Genomic DNA, 23,528 nt, shown 5'->3' on the forward strand with positions numbered 1-23,528 from the left:
AACCGCAATCCACGGGTGGCGTAGTCGGACATTATCTAAAGTACAGTAGCAGACTACCATTGGTCTGACCACCCTGAGCCGCGGGACCGGGCCGCCACTACTACTCCCAGCATCTCCCTATCGCCCGGATCCGCGTGCCCCACGGCCCAGGGGGCGAGTCAGCTTTGGCGTAGTCGGCAGGATTTCGTGCCCGCTAACCACGGGTACTGCGCGCCTGAAAAGAGACTGTTTCACGGTACTAAAGATGGCGCCCGCCCCAGAAGAACGAGCGCCATAATGTGCGCGCCAAAAGACCACAGGAGGCCGCCTCCCATCGTGGGCCGGGTCCCAGAATGGCGCCAAAGAGGAAGCCCGCCCCCAACAACCATGAGCACTGCTGTGGAAATGTCCGTCAACGTGGGGGGGCTGCCCCTGAGAGTGATTGTCAGCAGAATGCCCCAGGACCACCCCCCATGGGGGCGGATAGGAAAGAAAACTGCGGGGCAGGGAGTGGTCTGGATCAGTCCAGACAGACCGCACCCGGGAATGGACGCCCTGAGCAGCACCAGCCTCCTGGCCCGAAGCCTGCTGCAGGCCGAACCGTTCTGCAGCCTAGCAGAAGTCCTGGCGCAGCTCCCCAGAGATCCGGAGCGTGCGCAAGCTGCACTGGAGGACCTAGAGCGGAGGATGGTCCGGGCGCAGCGGAGTGTACTCACCGAGTGGAGAGAGGAACTGGCCCGGCAGGCCGAGACCCACCAGCGACAGGCTTCAGCCGCACCCCGCGGTTTGCCTGCCTCGGAGGACGGCGCAGGAGGAGAGAGGACCGGAGGCGACGCCGCAGAGGGAGCCACGAGGACTGAGGCAAGTGAAGGGGACGTCACCACCCCAAGCCCAGCACCCGCAAGCCTGCCCCAGCCTCCCGTCGCAGCACCAGAGGCCCCACTCACCGCACCTGTTGCCGCGCCGCCACTGCTCCCGGCTAGGCCTCAAGCGGCGAGCGCCGCGGCCACGCCCCGCCCAGCGCCATGCCCCTTGACCCCGGGTGCCGTAAAGCAGGAAGCATCATCGGCCCGGTCGCAAGGCCTGGATCATAGAATCATAGAATGTAGAGTTGGAAGGGACCTCCTGGGTCATCTGGTCCAACCCCCTGCTCAAAGCAGGATTCACTAAATCATCTCAAACAGATGTCTGTCCAGCCTCTGTTTGAAGACGTCCATTGAAGGGGAACTCACCACCTCTCGTGGCAGCCTGTTCCACTCATTGATCACCCTCACTGTCAAAAAGTTTTTTCTAATATCTAATCTGTGTCTCCTCCCATTTAGTTTCATCCCATTGCTTCTAGTCTTTCCTTGTGCAAATGAGAATAAAGATGATCCTTCTACAATGTGACAGCCCTTGACATATTTGTAGACAGCTATTAAGTCTCCTCTCAGTCTTCTTTTTTGCAAGCTAAACATTCCCAAATCCTGCAACCGTTCCTCATAGGACATGGTTTGCAGACCAGTCACCATTCTGGTCGCTCTTCTCTGAACTTGCTCCAGTTTGTCTATGTCTTTTTTAAAATGTGGTGCCCACATTTTATGACCCGGGCGCCATCACCAAGCCTGCGCCCCTGTCCCGGATGGGACTGCCACCTAGCGCAGCCACAAGACCCCCGGCCTGGTCGCAAGGCCGAGTGCCCCCGGGCGCTGCTCCCAGATCAGGTCCCCCCACTATACCATCGCTGGGCGTGGACCTGTTTGCCCATCACACCGGTCCGGATGGACTGCCGCTGGAGTGGCCGGCTGAAGTGACCGGCAATCATCCATGGAAGGCCCAGCCCCCGCGCGAGCCTCTGATACCGGCTCCTGAACCCGTCGAGGTCACCCTACCCCCACTAGAAGACGTCCAATTTGCGTGGGACTCCACCGGCGAGAACTTGATGGGGTTCTCTCAAGAGACCCGGACAGACGCGGTCCGTCGTCTGGAGGCCTGTCACCAGCAACTGGCGACCTTTGAGCGGGAGCAACGAGAGAGGCGCGTCAGGGAGGAACGGCTCCAAGTCCAGAGTGCTGAACAAAAGCGCAAGGCCCGCCAAGACCCCCAAGCAGCCCGTGGTCCCCGAATCACCGGGACCGTAGTCAAGTTCCACATGGAGAACGGCTGGGGCTTCATCAGGGGCCCAGAAACCGCAGGCGATGGTCTTTGTGACCCGCAGGGACGTGGAGAGTCATCTACCTGAGGGGCATCGTGGCCGTGACCTGTACCCTGGTGATGTGGTCGCCTTTACCCGCCACGTGGGTGCAAAAGGACCATACGCCCTACATGTTCATCGGCTCACCGAGGAGGAGCTACAATACCGCGGCTATGAGGAGAGCCAAGAGGACCCGGACGGGTCTGAAGAACCATATGAGGAGGAAGAAGGAGCATATGGAGGACACCGCTACTAGTAAGTAGCAAAGTACCCGTGTACATAGTTACCCGTCAGGGTATCAGAACTGTTTTTGGGACTGTTCCCGTCTTGAAAGTGTGGTCCCCGTTGGGACAAATATTGAACTGCTACCTGTGTGCCCCTCATCCCCTATCAGGCTGAGGACTGTGAGCAGCCATTCCCTTCCCAAAACTGGCCGAGGACTGAGAGCGGTCAACCCTTTGTATATAGTTGCGCTTCCTAAAGCGCCCCCTACTGGTTTTATACAAAAACCGCAACGTCTACCTCAAGATTTACTGGACTGTTGCACCTTTACCTGGTTGCAAGTTGCACCGCAGCCAAGAATCCAAGAATGTGCTTTACTTAAAAATGTGTTACATGAGAAAGTTTTATATGCTGCTAGAAAATGTTTTACATAATTTTGAGACCGTTTTATATGATAAGTGACAAAAGAGTTCCAGAGGCATTAGCAAAGTGTTTTGTGGTAGTGGCAAGAGAAGAGGAGTGTTTCCCATAAAGGGAATTGAACCATGTTACCTGTTTTCTGATGTGAAAAGTTATTGAAAAAGTTTTTGCATGTCCTGTAATTATCTGTTTTTGCTCTTTTCCAGCCCGAGGACGTGCTGTGGTTTACCGGGGGGGAATGTAGCGCCCCGAGGGCTCGGCCACTACAGGGGTATTGCACCTCTGCCAGAGGTGTGGTATTCCACTCCCGGGTAAGGATGGAGTGTGGACCAGGGCTCAGTTAGCTGCATGCAGCACACACACCCCATTTCCGAGGGACAGCTCAACGGTGCTCCCACTAGACATAAGTGCAGGCACGACCGACCATGTCCCTGCTGGAGTGGGGAGGGAGGGGTGGAACACCCAGTACTGTAGGGGCAGATAGGGGGCGGTTCCTGAGTGTAGGAAGGAGCCCATTGGTTGCTGGTCACCTGGGCTCATGGCTAGAGGGAGGTATAAAAGGTGGGCACCATCTTAGTTCTGGGTCAGTTCAGCCAGAGGAGAAGACAGGGAGTAGAGGCTCTGTAGGAGCTCTACTCCAGGAGGGCCTAGTGAGAGGCCGAGGAGGAGGTGAAGGGGAGCTGAGATTCTGGCTCATCTCAGCTCCAAGAGAAAGGAACAGAAAGGAACAGAACAGGAACTGCAAAGAAGGAGAGACAGAGAAACAGAAGGGCTCAGGAACAAGAAGGTGGAAGGGACCCTAAGAACCCACGAGAATCCAGGGTGCAGGGTCAGGCAGATTAAGGGTACCGGATCCCAAGTTGGTGGAGGAGAAACAACCCTCAGCCAAAGACCGGTCGTCGTGATCATCTATTGGTGCGACACCTCATCAAACCTGCTAGGAAGGCACCATATAGGACAGCGGAGGACGGGGCCCACGTTTAACCGCACAAGTCCGCGGCAGCTGGACAAAAGTGGGTCACTGGTAAGGCAGGCCAGAGAAAGGATTAAAGGGGGTCCTGTGCCATGCTCCTGAGCTGCCTGGGAGTTGACCGAGCCCCTCACCTGGTGGACGCAGCACGGCTCGGGCGGTCACTGCTGACAGAAGTGACCCGGAACAAACGAACTGTGAGTAAAGACCCTGGACTTTAACTTGTTGTCTGTGTGCTCCTTCGCGCCTCCAGCACTATCAGCACCGGGACTCGCACTACCATCACTCCCACCATCCACTACACTGCCCTGGGGCTGCACTCTTCCCGTGGGGAGTCACATCACCTCAGCTGCACCCATCATCAGCCCCAGCGGACTGCCTTGCAGCGGCGGTTCCTAATAACCGCAATCCACGGGTGGCGTAGTCGGACATTATCTAAAGTACAGTAGCAGACTACCATTGGTCTGACCACCCTGAGCCGCGGGACCGGGCCGCCACTACTACTCCCAGCATCTCCCTATCGCCCGGATCCGCGTGCCCCACGGCCCAGGGGGCGAGTCACATTCACACATCTCCACCTTCCACCTCAGTCCAGCAGAGGGAGCCCGTTAGGGATATAAATAGGGAAGGTGGAGCTAGGCAGTTCAGTTCCTCTGAAGAGTTCCTGCAGTAGAGAAGCCTAAGAGAGGTCAGTCTGCAGTGGAGCTCAGTCTAGTCTAGAGAACGCAGTTAATAGTTCAGCAGTGGAGCACGAAGCTCCTGCTTGCTAGATTCAGCGAGCCCAGATAGAGCTTAAGGTGTGCCGGTGCCGTAAGATCAATGAAGCGCGGCAAGCTGCCGGTAGTGTGTATAGCCTAGTGAGGGCCCGAGTAGGCCGAAGGCGAGTGGCGAGTTAGTACATAAGGGGCAGAGGAGCTTAACCAGCTCACCCCGAAGCATTTACCGGACACAGGATCCGAGCTTACCGGTATCTCTATGACCCAGTAAGGCATAACCGGAATCCCTGGAGAACTACAAGTCCCAGGATCGCTAAGGTGCTGATATGTAACAGAGCCAGGAGACGCTTAGGCCCCGCATACTGGGAGCGTGAACTCCAAGAGAAGGCCCTACCACAAGGTCAGCCAGCGCAGGACAGAGACAAAGTTAGGCCTAGCTCCAGGCAGGTCAGAAACTTACTGCGCAGAGGCAAGAAACAGGAGGCCCTACACCCGCTCATTGGGGAGGATCCTGATATGCACCCTTCACCCTACAGTGCTCCGGGATGTGCCTGAATTTCCACCAGTAAAAGGTACTGAAGTGACTACCGTGTCCGTTCCCGTTCTTGCTCTGATCCAGCTGGGTCTCGCCTGTCCTGCATTCCCCCTGCATACGCTGCCCTGAGACCTAGCTCCACCTGTGGGGAGCTATACCATCGAGCTGCCTTATCACCGGCCTCAGTGGACTGCTGCAGCGCTGGTGCTTGTCACCAGATACCACAGGTGGCGTCATGAACTCTTATAAAATTAACAATTATCCACCCTTTTAAAGAGAGACCCCAGGGTACGGGCCAGGGAGCCGACCACCGCGACATCCCCAAGGCCAGGCAAATGTCCGGGTACCGAGTCATCCCCATCCCCAGGGCTAGTCACATCCTCCTCCACCTCCTCTGCTGACCTCATCGACTGTCTGACTGTGGGTTGACAGTAAGTGGGATCTCCAACCTCGTCATCATCACCCTGTGTGTTATCACACCCGTCGCCCTCAGAGCCAACCTCTTCCTGCCCTGACCGAAAAGTCAAGTTGTCGCTCCAATCAGGTATTTGAGTCTCATCATCGTCTTCATCATTGTCTCCACCAACAGGAGTTACAGTTTGGGAACAAGGGTCTACATTATGCTCAGAACCTTCTTCATCTGGTCCTGGATCCAACTTATAAAGATTCTGGGCATCGGATCAGATCATTTCCTCATCTGGATTAACAGAAGCTCTGGAGCAGACCTCCGTTTCCCAGGCTATAGTATGAGTAAACAGCTGGGCAGACTCAGCCATCTGTGTTATCCCATACTCAGACGGGCAGCTGGAGACTTGGGAGCTGTGAGGAAGCAAGTGCGATTGGGGTGACACCTCTGAGGACTGGAGTATTTGTGATGTTGAAATTGAGGTGATGGAGAGCCCACTTGAAGGAGCACTTGATATCCGTTGAAGCACCTGCTGTTTTTGTGCCTCATCTAGAATTTGTAGCGATGGGCGTGTCCGTAAGAATGGGATCGTATCACATTGTCCACGAAAAGAAGTCGACATCTTAGTTTGGCTGGAAGATGGTCTTTCTTCTGCAGATGTTACTCCCCCCCCACCGTGGGGGGCCTCGACCCACCGGCGGACAGGCACCAGTATTGGGATAGGGGGGCTGGCCGTCAGGGTCCACCGCGGCTCTGGCACAAACCCGGCGACACGGAGGTGGCACAGGCAGGAACGGACTGGCCGTGTCGGCTTCTCACTTTTTGGATTTTAGAAGGGCATGACATGCCTATATCTGTGTCTCCCCCTCCTTTTACTCCTCCACCTCTTTTCTTTTCACATGACTATATGTACTTGTCACTTTTCCATGTGTTAGTTGTGTCTTCTGAGCAGTTTGTCAGCTTTTGGACACCTTTGAAGGTGTTTTCTATGTGTTTCTATGTGTTTTTGTTTGCCTGCCATTGGTTTTAACGGTGTTCGAAGGTGTTCGACGAACAGTTCGACGAACACACGGGTGTTCGACGAACCGAACCGAACTCGAACACTACGGGGGTGGCTCAACACTAGTGTACAGCATGAGTGGATGTATAAAAAAATGTAAATCTATGGCATTATCCACACATACAGCATATATTCAATGATCATATTAGGACTATTATATTATACTTCTTTTACTAGAAAAACTTTTCTTATGAGAGAAAACACAACACAAAAAAAAAATAATTAAAAAATAAAAAGAATAATCATATTACATTAATCTAATCATATTGTGAGTTCTATATCTTTAATTGCTGTGGGAACTTTTTAGATAAGTTAGTTTTTTCTATTGGGATTGAACTCGTGTAGTCCACACTCCAGGGTCTATTGTGTTTCTCTCATTGGTATTTACTTCTATGCTGTGGATGTCCTCATGATGCTGGCTTCACTAGTCAGGGGTTTATGGGCAAACCCAAGAATATATCATAAAAAATATCTAGCCTGGGTTACCATATATTCCATTCTTTCTATATATTTCTATTGGTCAGCATCGCTGTCCTGATCTAATTCGATGTTCTATATGTTCTCCAGTCTATCATTGAGGCCGTCCGGATGTAGAGAGCGCAATCTGTACATCCAGAAAGCCTCTTTCTTGTTCAGTAGATGGATTCTGTTTGATATATTCTGCGGAATTTCTTCGACAGGAGTCAAACTTATCTCAAAGCTCTTATTATGATTTAGTAAGAGATGTCTCGATAGGCTATGTGATAGTAGCCCAATTTTTGCATTATGTCGGTGTGCGTTTAAACGTGATCTGACCATCTGTGTCGTCCGGCCACCATATTGCATTCCGCAACTACATGTAATTACATATATAACATAGCTGCTAGTGCAAGTCAGGTGATGTTTTATGGGAAAGGTTTCTCCTGTACTATTGGAGGTGATAGATTGATGGCCATGGGTTATTGTTTGGCAGCATTGGCACTTTTTCTGGTTGCATTTAAAAGTGCCATTGAGTGTATTGGTTGTCTTTTTTATTATAGGATTAGTAGTTTTAGATTGGAGAGACGTTTGTTTTTTTCCAGAGCTTTTCACTACAGATTTTTTCAAGCGACTAGGTGCTATAATGTTTCTGAGTGTTTTACCCCTTCTAAAGGTGATGCCTGGTCTCTCTGGTAGTACATCCCGTAGAAGGGGATCTTGTCTCAGTATGTACCAGTATTTTTGTAATATTTCTCTAATTTTTTGGTTACCTTTATTACAAAGGTGAGTGTAACTTTTTTTTTTTTGTTTTTTTTTGTGTACAGTGTGAAAGGGATGAGGGGGCCACACATAAAAGGATTGTGGGGTGAGGGGACCATGTATATATCAGGATTGGGGGGTGAGGGGTACCACACATACCAGGATTGGGAGTGAGGGGTACCACGCATACCAGGATTGGGGGTGAGGGGTACCACACATACCAGGATTGGGAGTGAGGGGTACCACGCATACCAGGATTGGGAGTGAGGGGTACCACACATACCAGGATTGGGGGGTGAGGGGTACCACACATACCAGGATTGGGGGGTGAGGGGTACCACACATACCAGGATTGGGGGGTGAGGGGTACCACACATACCAGGATTGGGGGTAAGGGGTACCACACATACCAGGATTGGGGGTAAGGGGTACCACACATACCAGGATTGGGGGGTGAGGGGTACCACACATACCAGGATTGGGGGGGTGAGGGGTTCCCTCGCATACCAGGATTGGGGGGTGAGGGGTACCACACAAACCAGGATTGGGGGGGTGAGGGGTTCCCTCGCATACCAGGATTGGGGGGTGAGGGGTACCACACAAACCAGGATTGGGGGGTGAGGGGTACCACGCATACCAGGACTGGGCGGTGAGGGGTATCACGCATACCAGGATTGAGCGGTGAGGGGTATCACGCATACCAGGATTGAGCGGTGAGGGGTGCCACGCATACCAGGATTGGGGGGTGAGGCGTGCCACACATACCAGGATTGGGGGGTGAGGCGTGCCACACATACCAGGATTGGGGGGTGAGGGGTGCCACACATACCAGGATTGGGGGGTGAGGGGTGCCACACATACCAGGATTGGGGGGTGAGGGGTGCCACACATACCAGGATTGGGGGGTGAGGGGTGCCACACATAGCAGGATTGGGGGGTGAGGGGTGCCACACATAGCAGGATTGGGGGGTGAGGGGTGCCACACATAGCAGGATTGGGGGGTGAGGGGTGCCACACATAGCAGGATTGGGGGGTGAGGGGTGCCACACATAGCAGGATTGGGGGGTGAGGGGTGCCACACATAGCAGGATTGGGGGGTGAGGGGTGCCACACATAGCAGGATTGGGGGGTGAGGGGTGCCACACATAGCAGGATTGGGGGGTGAGGGGTGCCACACATAGCAGGATTGGGGGGTGAGGGGTACCACGCATACCAGGATTGGGGGGTGAGGGGTACCACGCATACCAGGATTGGGGGGTGAGGGGTACCACGCATACCAGGATTGGGGGGTGAGGGGTACCACGCATACCAGGATTGGGGGGTGAGGGGTACCACGCATACCAGGATTGGGGGGTGAGGGGTACCACGCATACCAGGATTGGGGGGTGAGGGGTACCACGCATACCAGGATTGGGGGGGGTGAGGGGTAACACGCATACCAGGATTGGGGGGTGAGGGGACCATGCATACCAGGATTGAGGGTGAGGGGTGCCACCCATACCGGGATTGAGGGGTGCCATGCATACCGGGATTGGGGATGAGGGGTGCCACGCATACCGGGATTGGGGATGAGGGTTGCCACGCATACAAGGATTGGGGATGAGGGGTGCCACGCATGCCGGTATTGGGGGTGAGGGGTGCCACGCATGCCGGGATTGGGGATGAGGGGTGCCACGCATGCCGGGATTGGGGATGAGGGGTGCCACGCATACCGGGATTGGGGATGAGGGGTGCCACGCATACCGGGATTGGGGATGAGGGATGGAATGCCATGCATACCGGGATGAGGGATGGGGTACCATGCATACCAGGATGAGGGATACCATACACACCAGGATAGTGATGATGGGTGCCATACATACCAGGATAGGGATGAGGGGTGCCACGCATACCGGGATTGGGGGTGAGGGGTGCCACGCATACCGGGATTGGGGGTGAGGAGTGTCACGCATACCGGGATTGGGGGTGAGGAGTGCCACGCATACCGGGATTGGGGGTGAGGGGTACCACGCATAACAGGATTGGGGGGTTAGGGGTAACACGCATACCAGGATTGGGGGGTTAGGGGTAACACGCATACCAGGATTGGGGGGTTAGGGGTAACACGCATACCAGGATTGATGGTGAGGGGTGCCAACATACCGGGATTGGGGGTGAGGAGTGCCACGCATACCGGGATTGGGGGTGAGGGGTGCCACGCATGCCGGGATTGGGGGTGAGGGGTACCACACATACCGGGATTGGGGATGAGGGGTGCCACGCATACCGGGATTGGGGATGAGGGATGGAGTGCCATGCATACCGGGATGAGGGATGGGGCACCATGCATACCAGGATGAGGGATACCATACACACCAGGATAGTGATGAGGGGTGCCAAACATACCAGGATAGGGATGAGGGGTGCCATGCATACCGGGATGAGGGGTGCCAAGCTTAATGGGATTGGGGATGAGGGGTGCCACGCATACCGGGACTGGGGGTGAGGAGTGCCACGCATACCGGGACTGGGGGTGAGGGGTGCCAGGCATACCGGGACTGGGGGTGAGGGGTGCCAGGCATACCGGGATTGGGGATGAGGGGTGCCACGCATACCGGGATTGGGGATGAGGGATGGGGTGCCATGCATACCAGGATGAGGGATACCATACACACCGGGATAGGGATGAGGGATGGGGTACCATGCATACCAGGATGAGGGATACCACACACACCAGGATAAGGATGAGGGGTGCCACGCATACCGGGATTGGGGGTGAGGGTGCCACGCATACCGGGATTGGGGGTGAGGGGTGCCACGCATACCGGGATTGGGGGTGAGGGGTGCCACGCATACCGGGATTGGGGGTGAGGGGTGCCACGCATACCGGGATTGGGAGTGAGGGATAGGGTGCCATGCATACCAGGATGAGGGATATCATACACACCAGGATAGGGATGAGGGGTGCCACACATACCAGGATTGGGGGTGAGGGGTGCCACGCATACCAGGATTGGGGGTGAGGGGTGCCATGCATACCAGGATTGGGGGTGAGGGGTGCCACGCATACCGGGATTGGATGGTGGGTACAGGATGGGGGCAGCACATACCAGCATGGGAGACGATATACCAATAAAAATGCTCACCACCCGGGCGTAGAACGGGTTCAATAGCTAGTATGTATATATATATATATATATATATATATATATATATATATATATATATATATATATATATATATATATATATATATATATATATATATATATATATATATACACACACACACACAGAGTTGAAATCAGAAGTTTCCATACACTGTATAAATAGACACATCTGCATGTTTTTCTCAATATCTGACATGAAATCAGAATAAATCTTTCCCGTTTTAGGTCAATTAGGATTACCATAATTTTTAATATTTGCTAAATGCCAGAATAATGAGAGAATGTTTTAAGGCATCATTTTTATTAGTTACTGCAAAGTCTGTAACATCTGTCCCTGCTGAAAAGACACTATGATTATCATCTTTATATATAAGTACAAAGTCAGTAGGCTATAACATAATTGTGTGACAGGAGCCGTGCAGTAATCATCAGTAACTGTAATAGGAGTTTCTAACCCCCTCGGTGGAGAACTTCAGTGGCCCCATATGGTGCCCCACAGCGTAATGGACCTATATGGTGAGCCACAGCGTAATGGCCCCATATGGTGAGCCACAGCGTAATGGCCACATATGGTGAGCCAAAGGCGTAATGGCCACATATGGTGAGCCAAAGGCGTAATGGCCACATATGGTGAGCCAAAGGCGTAATGGCCGCATATGGTGAGCCAAAGGCGTAATGGCCCCATATAGTGCTCTACAGCGTAATGGTCCCATATATGCCCCACAGTATATGCCCTCCCCATACTTGTATATGGCCACATCTTCGTATATGGTATATGGTCCCCATCCTGGTTAGGTGTATATGCCCCTCCATCCATCCATTCTGGGTAGGTATATATGCCCTTCCATCCATCCATCCTGGGTAGGTGTATATGCCCCTCCATCCATCCATCCATGCTGGGTAGGTTTATATGCCCACCCATCCAGGCTAGATGTATATGCCCCTCCATCGATCCATCCATTCTGGGTAGGCGTAGATGCCCCTCCATCCATCCATCCTGGGCAGGTGTAGATGCCCCTCCATTCATCCATCCTAGGTAGGTGTAGATGCCTCTCCATCCATTCTGGGTAGGTGTATATGCCCCTCCATTCATCCTGGGTAACTGTTAATGCCCCTCCATCCATCCAGGGCAGAAGTATATGCCCCTCCATCTATCCTGGGTAGGTGTATATGCCCCTCCATTCATCCTGGATAGGTGTATGTGCCCCGTCATCCATCATGGGTAGGTGTATATGCCCCTCCATCCATCCATCCTGGGTAGGTGTATATGCCCCTCCATCCATCCTGGGTAGGTGTATATGCCCCTCCATCCATCCATGCATGCTGGGTAGGTTTATATGCCCCCCAATCCATCCATCCTGGGTAGATGTATAAGCCCCTCCATCGATCCATCCATTCTAGGTAGGCGTAGATGCCCCTCCATCCATCCTGGGCAGGTGTAGATGCCCCTCCATCCATCCTGGGTAGGTGTAGATGCCTCTCCATCCATTGTGGGTAGGTGTATATGCCCCTCCATTTATCCTGGGTAGGTGTTGATGCCCCTCCATCCATGCCGGGCAGAAGTATATGCCCCTCCATCCATCCATCCTGGGTAGGTGTATATGCCCCTCCATTCATCCTGGGTAGGTGTATGTGCCCCGCCATCCATCCTGGGTAGGTGTATATGCCCCTCCATCCATCCATCCTGGGTAGGAGTATCTGCCCCTCCATCTTTCCTGGGTAGGTGTGTATGCACCTCCATCCATCCATCCTGGGTAGGTGTAAATGCCCCTCCATCCATCCATGCTGGGTAGGTTTATATGCCCCCCCATCCATCCATCCTGGGTAGATGTATATGCCCCTCCATCGATCCATCCATTCTGAGTAGGCGTAGATGCCCCTCCATCCATCCATCCTGGGCAGGTGTAGATGCCCCTCCATCAATCCTGGGTAGGTGTATATGCCCCTCCATCCATCCATCCTGGGTAAATGTATATGCCCCTTCATCCATCCATCCTGGCTAGGTGTAAATGCCCATCCATCCATCCTGGGTAGTTGTAAATGCCCCTCCATCCATCCATCCTGGGTAGGTGTAAATGCCCCTCCATCCATCCATCCTGGGTAGGTGTAAATGCCCCTCCATCCATCCATCCTGGGTAGGTGTAAATGCCCCTCCATCCATCCATCCTGGGTAGATGTATATGCCCCTACATCCATCCATCCATTCTGAGTAGGCGTAGATGCCTCTCCATCCATCCATCCTGGGCAGGTGTAGATGCCCCTCCATCAATCCTGGGTAGGTGTACAGTACAGACCAAAAGTTTGGACACACCTTCTCATTTAAAGATTTTTCTGTATTTTCATGACTATGAAAATTGTACATTCATACTGAAGGCATCAAAACTATGAATTAACACATGTGGAATTATATACTTTACAAAAAAGTGTGAAACAACTGAAAATATGTCTTATATTCTAGGTTCTTCAAAGTAGCCACCTTTTGCTTTGATGACTGCTTTGCACACTCTTGGCATTCTATTGATGAGCTTCAAGAGGTAGTCACCGGAAATGGTCTTCCAACAATCTTGAAGGAGTTCCCAGAGATGCTTAGCACTTGTTGGCCCTTTTGCCTTCACTCTGCGGTCCAGCTCACCCCAAACAAACAATCTGGATTGGGTTCAGGTCTGATGACTGTGGAGGCCAGGTCATCTGGCGTAGCACCCCATCACTCTCCTTCTTGGTCAAATAGCCCTAACACAGCCTGTTGTCCTGTTGAAAAATAAATGATGGTCCAACTAAACGCAAACCGGATGGAATAGCATGCCACTGCCAGATGCTGTGGTAGCCATGCTGGTTCAGTATGCCTTCAATTTTGAATAAATGCCCAACAGTCTCACCAGCAAAGCACCCCCACACCATCACACCTCCTCTTCCATGCTTCACGGTGGGAACCAGGCATGTAGAGTCCATCCGTTCACCTTTTCTGCGACGCACAAAGACACGGTGGTTGGAACCAAAGATCTCAAATTTGGACTCATCAGACCAAAGCACAGATTTCCACTGGTCTAATGTCCATTCCTTGTGTTCTTTAGCCCAAACAAGTCTCTTCTGCTTGTTTCCTGTCCTTAGCAGTGGTTTCCTAGCAGCTATTTTACCATGAAGGCCTGCTGCACAAAGTATCCTTTTAACAGTTGTTGAAGAGATGTGTCTGCTGCTAGAACTCTGTGTGGCATTGACCTGGTCTCTAATCTGAGCTGCTGTTAAACTGCGATTTCTGAGGCTGGTGACTGGGATAAACTTATCCTCAGAAGCAGAGGTGACTCTTGGTCTTCCTTTCCTTGGGCGGTCCTCATGTGAGCCAGTTTCTTTGTAGCGCTTGATGGTTTTTGCAACTGCACTTGGGGACACTTTTAAAGTTTGCCCAATTTTTTGGACTGACTGACCTTCAGTTCTTAAAGTAATGATGGCCACTCGTTTTTCTTTACATAGCTGCTTTTTTCTTGCCATAATACAAATTCTAACAGTCTATTCAGTAGGACTGTCAGCTGTGTATCCACCTGACTTCTGCACAACACAACTGATGGTCCCAACCCCATTTATAAGGCAGGAAATCCCACTTATTAAACCTGACAGGGCACACCTGTGAAGTGAAGACCATTTCTGGTGACTACCTCTTGAAGTTCATCAAGAGAATGCCAAGAGTGTGCAAAGCAGTCATCAAAGCAAAAGGTGGCTACTTTGAAGAACCTAGAATATAAGACATATTTTCAGTTGTTTCACACTTTTTTGTAAAGTATATAATTCCACATGTGTTAATTCATAGTTTTGATGCCTTCAGTGTGAATGTACAATTTTCATAGTCATGAAAATACAGAAAAATCTTTAAATGAGAAGGTGTGTCCAAACTTTTGGTCTATACTGTATATGCCCCTCCATCCATCCATCCTGGCTAGGTGTAAATGCCCCTCCATCCATCCATCCCTCCTGGGTAGGTGTAAATGCCCCTCCATCCATCTATCCATCCTGGGTAGGTGTAAATGCCCCTCCATCCTTCCATCCATGGTAGGTGTAAATGCCCCTCCATCCATCCATCCTGGGTAGGTGTAAATGCCCCTCCTTCCATCCATCCAGGGTAGGTGTAAATGCCCCTCCATCCATCCATCCAGGGTAGGTGTAAATGCCCCTCCATCCATCCATCCTGGATAGGTGTATATGCCCCTCCATCCATCCATCCTGGATAGGTGTATATGCCCCTCCATCCATCCTGGGTAAGTGTATATGCCCCTCCATCCATCCTGGGTAGGTGTAAATACCCATCCATCCATCCTGGGTAGGTGTAAATGCCTTTCCATCCATCCAGGGTAGGTGTAAATGCCCCTCCATCCATCCATCCTGGGTAGGTGTATATACCCTTCCATCCATCCATCCTGGGTAGGTGTATATGCCCCTCCATCCATCCATCCTGGGTAGGTGTATATACCCCTCCATCCATCCATCCTGGGTAAGTGTATATGCCCCTCCATCCATCCCGGTCAGTATATGCCCCCCTCCATCCATCCTGGTGGGTATATCCCCCCCTCCATACTGGTGGGTATATGCCCCCCCTCCATCCATCCTAGTGGGTATGTGCCCCCCCCCTACATCCATCATGGTGGGTATATGCCCCCCCTCCATCCATCCTGGTGGATATATGCCCCCCCTCCATCCTGGTGGGTATATGATTCCTCCTCCATCCTGGTGGGTTTATGACTCCTCCTCCATCCTGGTGGGTTTATGACTCCTCCTCCATCCTGGTGGGTTTATGCCCCCATATATTCAATGCAAAGGAGAAAAAAACAAAACAATAAACGCTTCTACTCACCTTCCACGTTCCCACGCAGCGCTGTGTCTGTGTTGCCTGAAGATGTCGGCGGTGATAACAGCAGAGAAGCTGAGATCACCGCACGGCGCCGCCGCAGATACTCACTCGGGACGTCCACTCCCAGGCATTTCCTCCCTGGCAGCTCCTGTCATGGCACGCTCTGACTGAGCAGTGCGTGCGACGACAGGGGGAATGTGCAGCTTACACTGCAGGCTCCACAAAGATGGCTGCAATCTCCTCCCACGGCTGCGACCTGAACAGCCAAGGGGGCGTGCCCAGGTCACAGCTAGAGGCAGGAGGAGCGGCCTCTAATGTTAGAGATGGGGTCGGTGACAGACTACTGTCTCTTATGGCCAGGGCTGCTGTAAATGAGGTGTGTAAGAGCACTTTTTACACCCCCCCCCAAATAAAAATGGCAGCCCCCAGTGGCCAATGTCAGCATAAATAACTAAAAAACTAATAAAGTCGGACATTTAATTTTGTATTAAAAATAATTGATTACATAATCAATAATTATTAATACAAAACATAAAATGGTGGCCCCTTCCCTGTAAGAATAGCACATGGCTCTTTTCACGTCTGGTTATTTCTCTAACAGGTAGAATATGCTCCGTTATAGACCGGGGACAGGTTTACAGCTCTATTTTTTGTGGACGATTGATCTGTAAATCAGAACTGAGACCGGTCCGATTTTCATCCGATTTGTAGATAAAGATCATCTATTGAAGTCAATGAGTCTGTCAGAAAAATGGCCAGAACCAACCATGTTGCCTGTACTGCCTGTTTTCCAGGGTCTATAGGCCGGGCAAGCGAGGCGAGGAAACCTTTAGCTTTTTACTTTACATATAGAAAATATGCCCCACTGAGGAGAAAAACTGACACACTGACCAAAATCAGATGAAAATGAGAAAAAAACACTGATTAAAACCTGACATGTGAACAGGGCCTTAGGCCTTAATCAGATGTCAGCAGGGTCGGACTGGGGCGTCTGGGGCCACAGGGGACACTGACTCTAGGGGCCACCTACAGCAATATGCAGATCTCTTTTCTCTGCTCTCCCTGTTATAGTGGAGCAGTGACCGGCGGCTCCTCACATCTACTGTGCACAGACTAGAACAGGGATGGACAATTTCTGGAGTTTGCATGAAAGAGCTTCTGTGGTTAAAACAAGTGATCGCAGATTCATGGGCTGCACAGGATAGGTGATCACTTATTGATTGGAAGAATGGGGAAGTTTTATCCCTGACAGGACACTTATCCCCATTTTACAATGCAGCGACAGGTGGGACGTCTGACCACAGCCTCATTCGTTCTCTTGGGGGCTTCCAAAAAAGAGCAGCGCTCGCAGCCTCTGAGGGAATGAATGGATCAGTGGTCGAGTCGCACATGAGCTCCAGTCTAATGGGGAGAAAAGCTCCACATTCTGCCGATCGGTGCAGGTCCCAGTAGTCAGACCCCACCAATCAATAAGTTATCACTGATCCTGTGGAGAGATGATGACTTGTTTTCACCGGAGAACCCCTGTAAGTGCATCTCTGACGCTCTGCTCCAAGTATTTCATCTCTAAGGCCACAGCCCCACTATCAGTATTCAGTCAGGATTATTCTCAGGAGTGGGAGCCAAAACCAGGTGAGGAACAATCAGAGAAAAGGTATAATAGAAACAAGTCACCAATTCTGGATTTATCACCCACTCCTGCTTTTGCCTCTCACTACTGAGAAACAATACTGACCAAATACTGATAGTGAAGCCGTGGCCTCATGGAAAAAAATCTTTTCCTAGTTAATCTCAGCGAGAACAAATGACCGCCATACACAACATAATCCACTATAATAACACCAATAATACCACATACAAAAGGGACAAATATCGCCACACCATGACCAGACCACATATTACCACCACATAGTGACCAAATACTACAATACTGATCAGGAATACAAACCACAATACTAACAACACTGTCACTATACATATGAGCTCTGTATATAGTGTCAGTGTACAGGTAATACAGTGATCACCGGTGACATTATACACAGGAGCTCTGTATATAGTGTACAGGTAATACAGTGATCACCGGTGACATTATACACAGGAGCTCTGTATATAGTGTACAGGTAATACAGTGATTACCGATGACATTATACACAGGAGCTCTGTATATAGTGTATAGGTAATACACTGGTCACCAGTGACATACACAGGAGCTCTGAATATACTATATAGTGTAAGTGTACAGTAATACACTGACTCACCAGTGATGTCTCTAGGTGAAGTTCTTCATCTTCGCTTTTCTTCATTTGGCACAGTCCGCCATCACTTCTTCCAGCGAGGAATCATCTCTGCAGAAAATAACACACAGTTATCAATAACTGATCTCTTTTAGAGCACATTCCCACTTTTCCCCAGGCTTCTACACTACACCAGTTGAAGAAATAAAGCGACATAGTGGCGCCCTGCACAGTAACAGGACCCCCCTTTTGTCCCCTCTTATGGAAAACAGTTTCCTAAAAAGTAAATTATATTACAGAAGTAATAATGTCCCTAATTGGACTCTAAAGTAATAATGTTCCCCACTCGCCATCATAAACTAATAAAGTTCCTCAATCTGGCCACTAAACAGTAATAAAGTCCCTTGTCCAGCGAGGCCACCCATCTATCCATCCTGACCCCCCCCCCACCCATATATCCATTCTGGTCTCCATGTGTCCAGCCTGCCCCTCCCATATATCCATCCGGGCCTCCATGTGTCCACCCTGTCCCCCCCATATATGCATCCCACCCCACCCCATATATCTATCCAGGTCCCCATGTGTCCAGCTTGCCGCCCTTCACCTCCATGTGTCCATCCAGGTCCCCAACTTGGCCACCTTCACCTCCATGTGTCTCCCCATGCGTCCAGCCAGCCCCCTCTTCAGCCCCGTGCCTCCATCCATAAGTCCCCCCATGCGTCCAGCCAGCCCCCCCCTTCAGCCCCGTGCCTCCATCCATGTCCCCACGCGTCCAGCCAGCCCCCCCTTCAGCCCCGTGTCTCCATCCATGTCCCCACGCGTCCAGCCAGCCCCCCCTTCAGCCCCGTGTCTCCATCCATGTCCCCACGGGTCCAGCCAGCCCCCCCTTCAGCCCCGTGTCTCCATCCATGGCCCCACGGGTCCAGCCAGCCCCCCCTTCATCCCCGTGTCTCCATCCATGGCCCCACGGGTCCAGCCAGCCCCCCCTTCAGCCCCGTGTCTCCATCCATGGCCCCACGGGTCCAGCCAGCCCCCCCTTCAGCCCCGTGTCTCCATCCATGGCCCCACGGGTCCAGCCAGCCCCCCCTTCAGCCCCGTGTCTCCATCCATGGCCCCATGGGTCCAGCCAGCCCCCCCTTCAGCCCCGTGTCTCCATCCATGGCCCCATGGGTCCAGCCAGCCCCCCCTTCAGCCCCATGTCTCCATCCATGGCCCCATGGGTCCAGCCAGCCCCCCCTTCAGCCCCATGTCTCCATCCATGGCCCCATGGGTCCAGCCAGCCCCCCCTTCAGCCCCATGTCTCCATCCATGGCCCCATGGGTCCAGCCAGCCCCCCCTTCAGCCCCATGTCTCCATCCATGGCCCCATGGGTCCAGCCAGCCCCCCCTTCAGCCCCATGTCTCCATCCATGGCCCCATGGGTCCAGCCAGCCCCCCCTTCAGCCCCATGTCTCCATCCATGGCCCCATGGGTCCAGCCAGCCCCCCCTTCAGCCCCATGTCTCCATCCATGGCCCCATGGGTCCAGCCAGCCCCCCCTTCAGCCCCATGTCTCCATCCATGGCCCCATGGGTCCAGCCAGCCCCCCCTTCAGCCCCATGTCTCCATCCATGGCCCCATGGGTCCAGCCAGCCCCCCCTTCAGCCCCATGTCTCCATCCATGTCCCCATGGGTCCAGCCAGCCCCCCCTTCAGCCCCATGTCTCCATCCATGTCCCCATGGGTCCAGCCAGCCCCCCCTTCAGCCCCATGTCTCCATCCATGTCCCCATGGGTCCAGCCAGCCCCCCCTTCAGCCCCATGTCTCCATCCATGTCCCCATGGGTCCAGCCAGCCCCCCCTTCAGCCCCATGTCTCCATCCATGTCCCCATGGGTCCAGCCAGCCCCCCCTTCAGCCCCATGTCTCCATCCATGTCCCCATGGGTCCAGCCAGCCCCCCCTTCAGCCCCATGTCTCCATCCATGTCCCCATGGGTCCAGCCAGCCCCCCCTTCAGCCCCATGTCTCCATCCATGTCCCCATGGGTCCAGCCAGCCCCCCCTTCAGCCCCATGTCTCCATCCATGTCCCCATGGGTCCAGCCAGCCCCCCCTTCAGCCCCATGTCTCCATCCATGTCCCCATGGGTCCAGCCAGCCCCCCCTTCAGCCCCATGTCTCCATCCATGTCCCCATGGGTCCAGCCAGCCCCCCCTTCAGCCCCATGTCTCCATCCATGGCCCCATGGGTCCAGCCAGCCCCCCCTTCAGCCCCATGTCTCCATCCATGTCCCCATGGGTCCAGCCAGCCCCCCCTTCAGCCCCATGTCTCCATCCATGTCCCCATGGGTCCAGCCAGCCCCCCCTTCAGCCCCATGTCTCCATCCATGTCCCCATGGGTCCAGCCAGCCCCCCCTTCAGCCCCATGTCTGTCCCCATGGGTCCAGCCAGCCCCCCCTTCAGCCCCATGTCTGTCCCCATGGGTCCAGCCAGCCCCCCCTTTAGCCCCATGTCCCCATGGGTCCAGCCAGCCCCCCCTTCAGCCCCATGTCCCCATGGGTCCAGCCAGCCCCCCCTTCAGCCCCATGTCCCCATGGGTCCAGCCAGCCCCCCCTTCAGCCCCATGTCCCCATGGGTCCAGCCAGCCCCCCCTTCAGCCCCATGTCCCCATGGGTCCAGCCAGCCCCCCCTTCAGCCCCATGTCCCCATGGGTCCAGCCAGCCTCCCCTTCAGCCCCATATCCCCATGGGTCCAGCCAGCCCCCCTTCAGCCCCATGTCCCCATGGGTCCAGCCAGCCCCCCCTTCAGCCCCATGTCCCCATGGGTCCAGCCAGCCCCCCCTTCAGCCCCATGTCCCCATGGGTCCAGCCAGCCCCCCCTTCAGCCCCATGTCCCCATGGGTCCAGCCAGCCCCCCCTTCAGCCCCATGTCTCCATCCATGTCCCCACGGGTGCAACCAGCCCCCCCTTCAGCCCCATGTCTCCATCCATGTCCCCACGGGTCCAACCAGCCCCCCCTTCAGCCCCATGTCTCCATCCATGTCGCCACGGGTCCAGCCAGACCCCCCCCTTTAGCCCCATGTCTCCATACATGTCCCCACGGGTCCATCCAGCCCCCCCTTCAGCCCCATGTCTCCATCCATGTCCCCATGTGACCAGCCTGCGACCCCTCCATATATGGATGATGACCAATGCTGGGAACACTCACCCAGAAAAATGTGGCTATTGCACTTGACTTGAAGTTGAAGCAGGGAGAGCTGTAGCCAGGCCTGCAGTCTTGTTTCCAGGGTGATGGTGAGAGAGCAGAGTGCAGGTCACCGCATACTCAGCCCAGGAGCCGGCTTAAAAGGCCAAGAGAGCAGGAGAGAAGAGGGCGGTGCGCGGTGCTGGTGCGGTGTTACATACCCGGACGGGAGCCGGTGTTACAAGGCCAATTCCAAGGGAGCAGGAGCCGGGACTCGAGAGCAGAGCGCGGCGTCGGCGTATCGAAAGCCGGCAGGGGAGCAGGGAGAGGAGAGCGTGACGTCAGCGTGTCACCTGACACCACACAACTGCCAGCCACCAGCGGGAAAGCAGAGCGCGGTGCGTGTCACCGCCCACCAAGATCACGTCCTCCTGTCATGTGACTATGCGCGTCACCCGCTGTCACCACTGAATAGTAGGAGCGCCGCACGCGACGCTACATTTCCTTCGGCTGCGCTTTTAAAGGGCCCGCACTTTTTAAGAGCCCCCGTTACCAATTCTCTCACTCTCTCATCGGGGCCCACCGGGAATTTATCACACCAGGCCAGTCCGAACCTGCATGGGCCCATCAGGTAAAGTGATGGAATGAAGTTTTCTCTCCTCATGTTGTAAAATGACATTTTCTGCCACCTATTGATGAGAGAAAAAAAGTGATGAAGATTTACAAACTTCTAACATTAGTCAGTGAAAAACATACAGAACAAGGATGCAAATGGATCTTTTTTTGGCAATCCAATCATTTGAATGGGCCAGTTTTATCTGCAAATCAGATTACAATCAAACATGTCTCAAATTTCTTTTGTGAACCATCAGCATCAGAAAAGGTCCATAGACTATAATTATTATGTTTTTATAAGCTAAGAAAAGGAACACAATGCAAACTCTAAAATCAGACATTTAAATGGATGAGTTTGGTGGGCAAACAGGGTCTGACTGGAGCACCGGGACACTGGACGATTATCCGGTGGGCCAGGGTCCTTGGCAGGACCCTGAGCAGGACGTAGAGGGGGCCCACTGGTTTCAACTGAATGTGCATCCGAGGACATTTCATTAATGATCAGTATTGTAATATTCGGTCACTATGTTGTAATATCTGGTCCGGTCATGGTGTGGTATTTATCCCTGTATGTGTTATTATTTGGTCACTATGTGGTGTGGACATGGTGTGGTGGTATTTCTCCTTTGTATGTGGAATTATTTGGTCGCTATATGTTGGTAATATCTGGTCTGGTCATGGTGTGGCGATATTTCTCCCTTTTACAGTATGAGGTATTGTTCGGTCACTATGTGGTGGTCATATGTGGTCTGCTCACGGTGTGACGGTAGTTCTCCCTTCTATGTGGAATAATTTGGTTGCTATATGCTGCTAAAATCTGGTCTGGTCATGGTGTGGCGATATTTGTCCCTTATACAATATGTGGTATTGTTCGGTCACTATGTGGTGGTCATATGTGGTCTGCTCACGGTGTGACGGTAGTTCTCCCTTCTATGTGGAATAATTTGGTCGCTATATGCTGCTAAAATCTGGTCTGATCATGGTGTGGCAATATTTGTCCCTTATACAATATGTGGTATTATTCGGTCACTATGTGGTGGTAATATGTGGTCTGGTCACGGTGTGGCTGTATTTCTCCCTTCTACGTGGGATTATTCGGTCGCTTTATGCTGGTAATATGTGGTCTGGTCACAGTGTCACTTTAGTTCTCCCTTGAATGTGGTATTATTGGTCTTGAAAAAGTGGAGTGTGTTGTGTACAGCAGTCAATTGTTCTCTCTGATATTAGGAGAATAATCTTTATTTAGATTTGTGATTAAATACTTGGAACAAGATGCACTTACAGGAATTCTACTGTGAAAACAAGTAATCACCTTTCCAAAGGATAAGTGATAAGGTATTGATTGGTGGGGGTCTGACTGCTGGGACCCGCACCGATTGGTAGAATGTGGAGCTTTTATCCCCACTAGACTGGAGCAGCATGTGCGACTTCACCACTGATCCATTCATTCCCTCAATGGCTGCGAGCGCTGCTCTTGTTTTTTTCTGGAAGCCCCAAAGAGAATGAATGAATCTGCGGTCAGACATCCCACCTGCCGCTGCATTTTAAAATGGGGATAAAAGTGTCCTGTCAGGGATAAAACTTCCCAATTCTGATCAGTGCGGTTTCCAATGGTCGGACCCAAACGATCATTAAGTTATCACCAATCCTGAGGAGCCCATGGATCGGTGATAACTTGTTTTCACCAAAGAAGCCCTTTAATGCAAACGACCGTAATTGTCCATCCCAGTTGTGCTGTGCGCACAGTAGATGTGCAGGAGCCGCCTGTGTTTTACAGTCGAGGTCCCACTATAACGGGGATAACGGCTAACAGGTATCTGCATCTAGCTGTAGGGTGGGC

The 23,528-nt window shown here is 52.7% G+C and overlaps 1 protein-coding gene across 1 annotated transcript in view; it reads right to left on the reverse strand.

The window, feature by feature from the left end:
- The window catches only part of LOC141222261 (isovaleryl-CoA dehydrogenase, mitochondrial-like), a 41,901-nt gene extending 20,551 nt beyond the window's left edge, over positions 1–21,350 (reverse strand). Inside the window, exons 1-2 of the mRNA XM_073666652.1 lie at positions 21,098–21,350; positions 17,944–18,030 (exon numbers count right to left, since the gene is read on the reverse strand). Coding sequence (XP_073522753.1) covers positions 17,944–17,988 — 45 coding nt within the window. The 5' untranslated portion in view covers positions 17,989–18,030; positions 21,098–21,350. The remainder of the gene's footprint in view (positions 1–17,943; positions 18,031–21,097) is intronic.
- Between the last annotated feature and the right edge of the window lie 2,178 nt (positions 21,351–23,528).

Source organism: Phyllobates terribilis, unplaced genomic scaffold (assembly GCF_046119375.1).
Source record: "Phyllobates terribilis strain yellow unplaced genomic scaffold, ASM4611937v1 Scaffold_353__1_contigs__length_1967111, whole genome shotgun sequence".
Taxonomy (NCBI): domain Eukaryota; kingdom Metazoa; phylum Chordata; class Amphibia; order Anura; family Dendrobatidae; genus Phyllobates; species Phyllobates terribilis.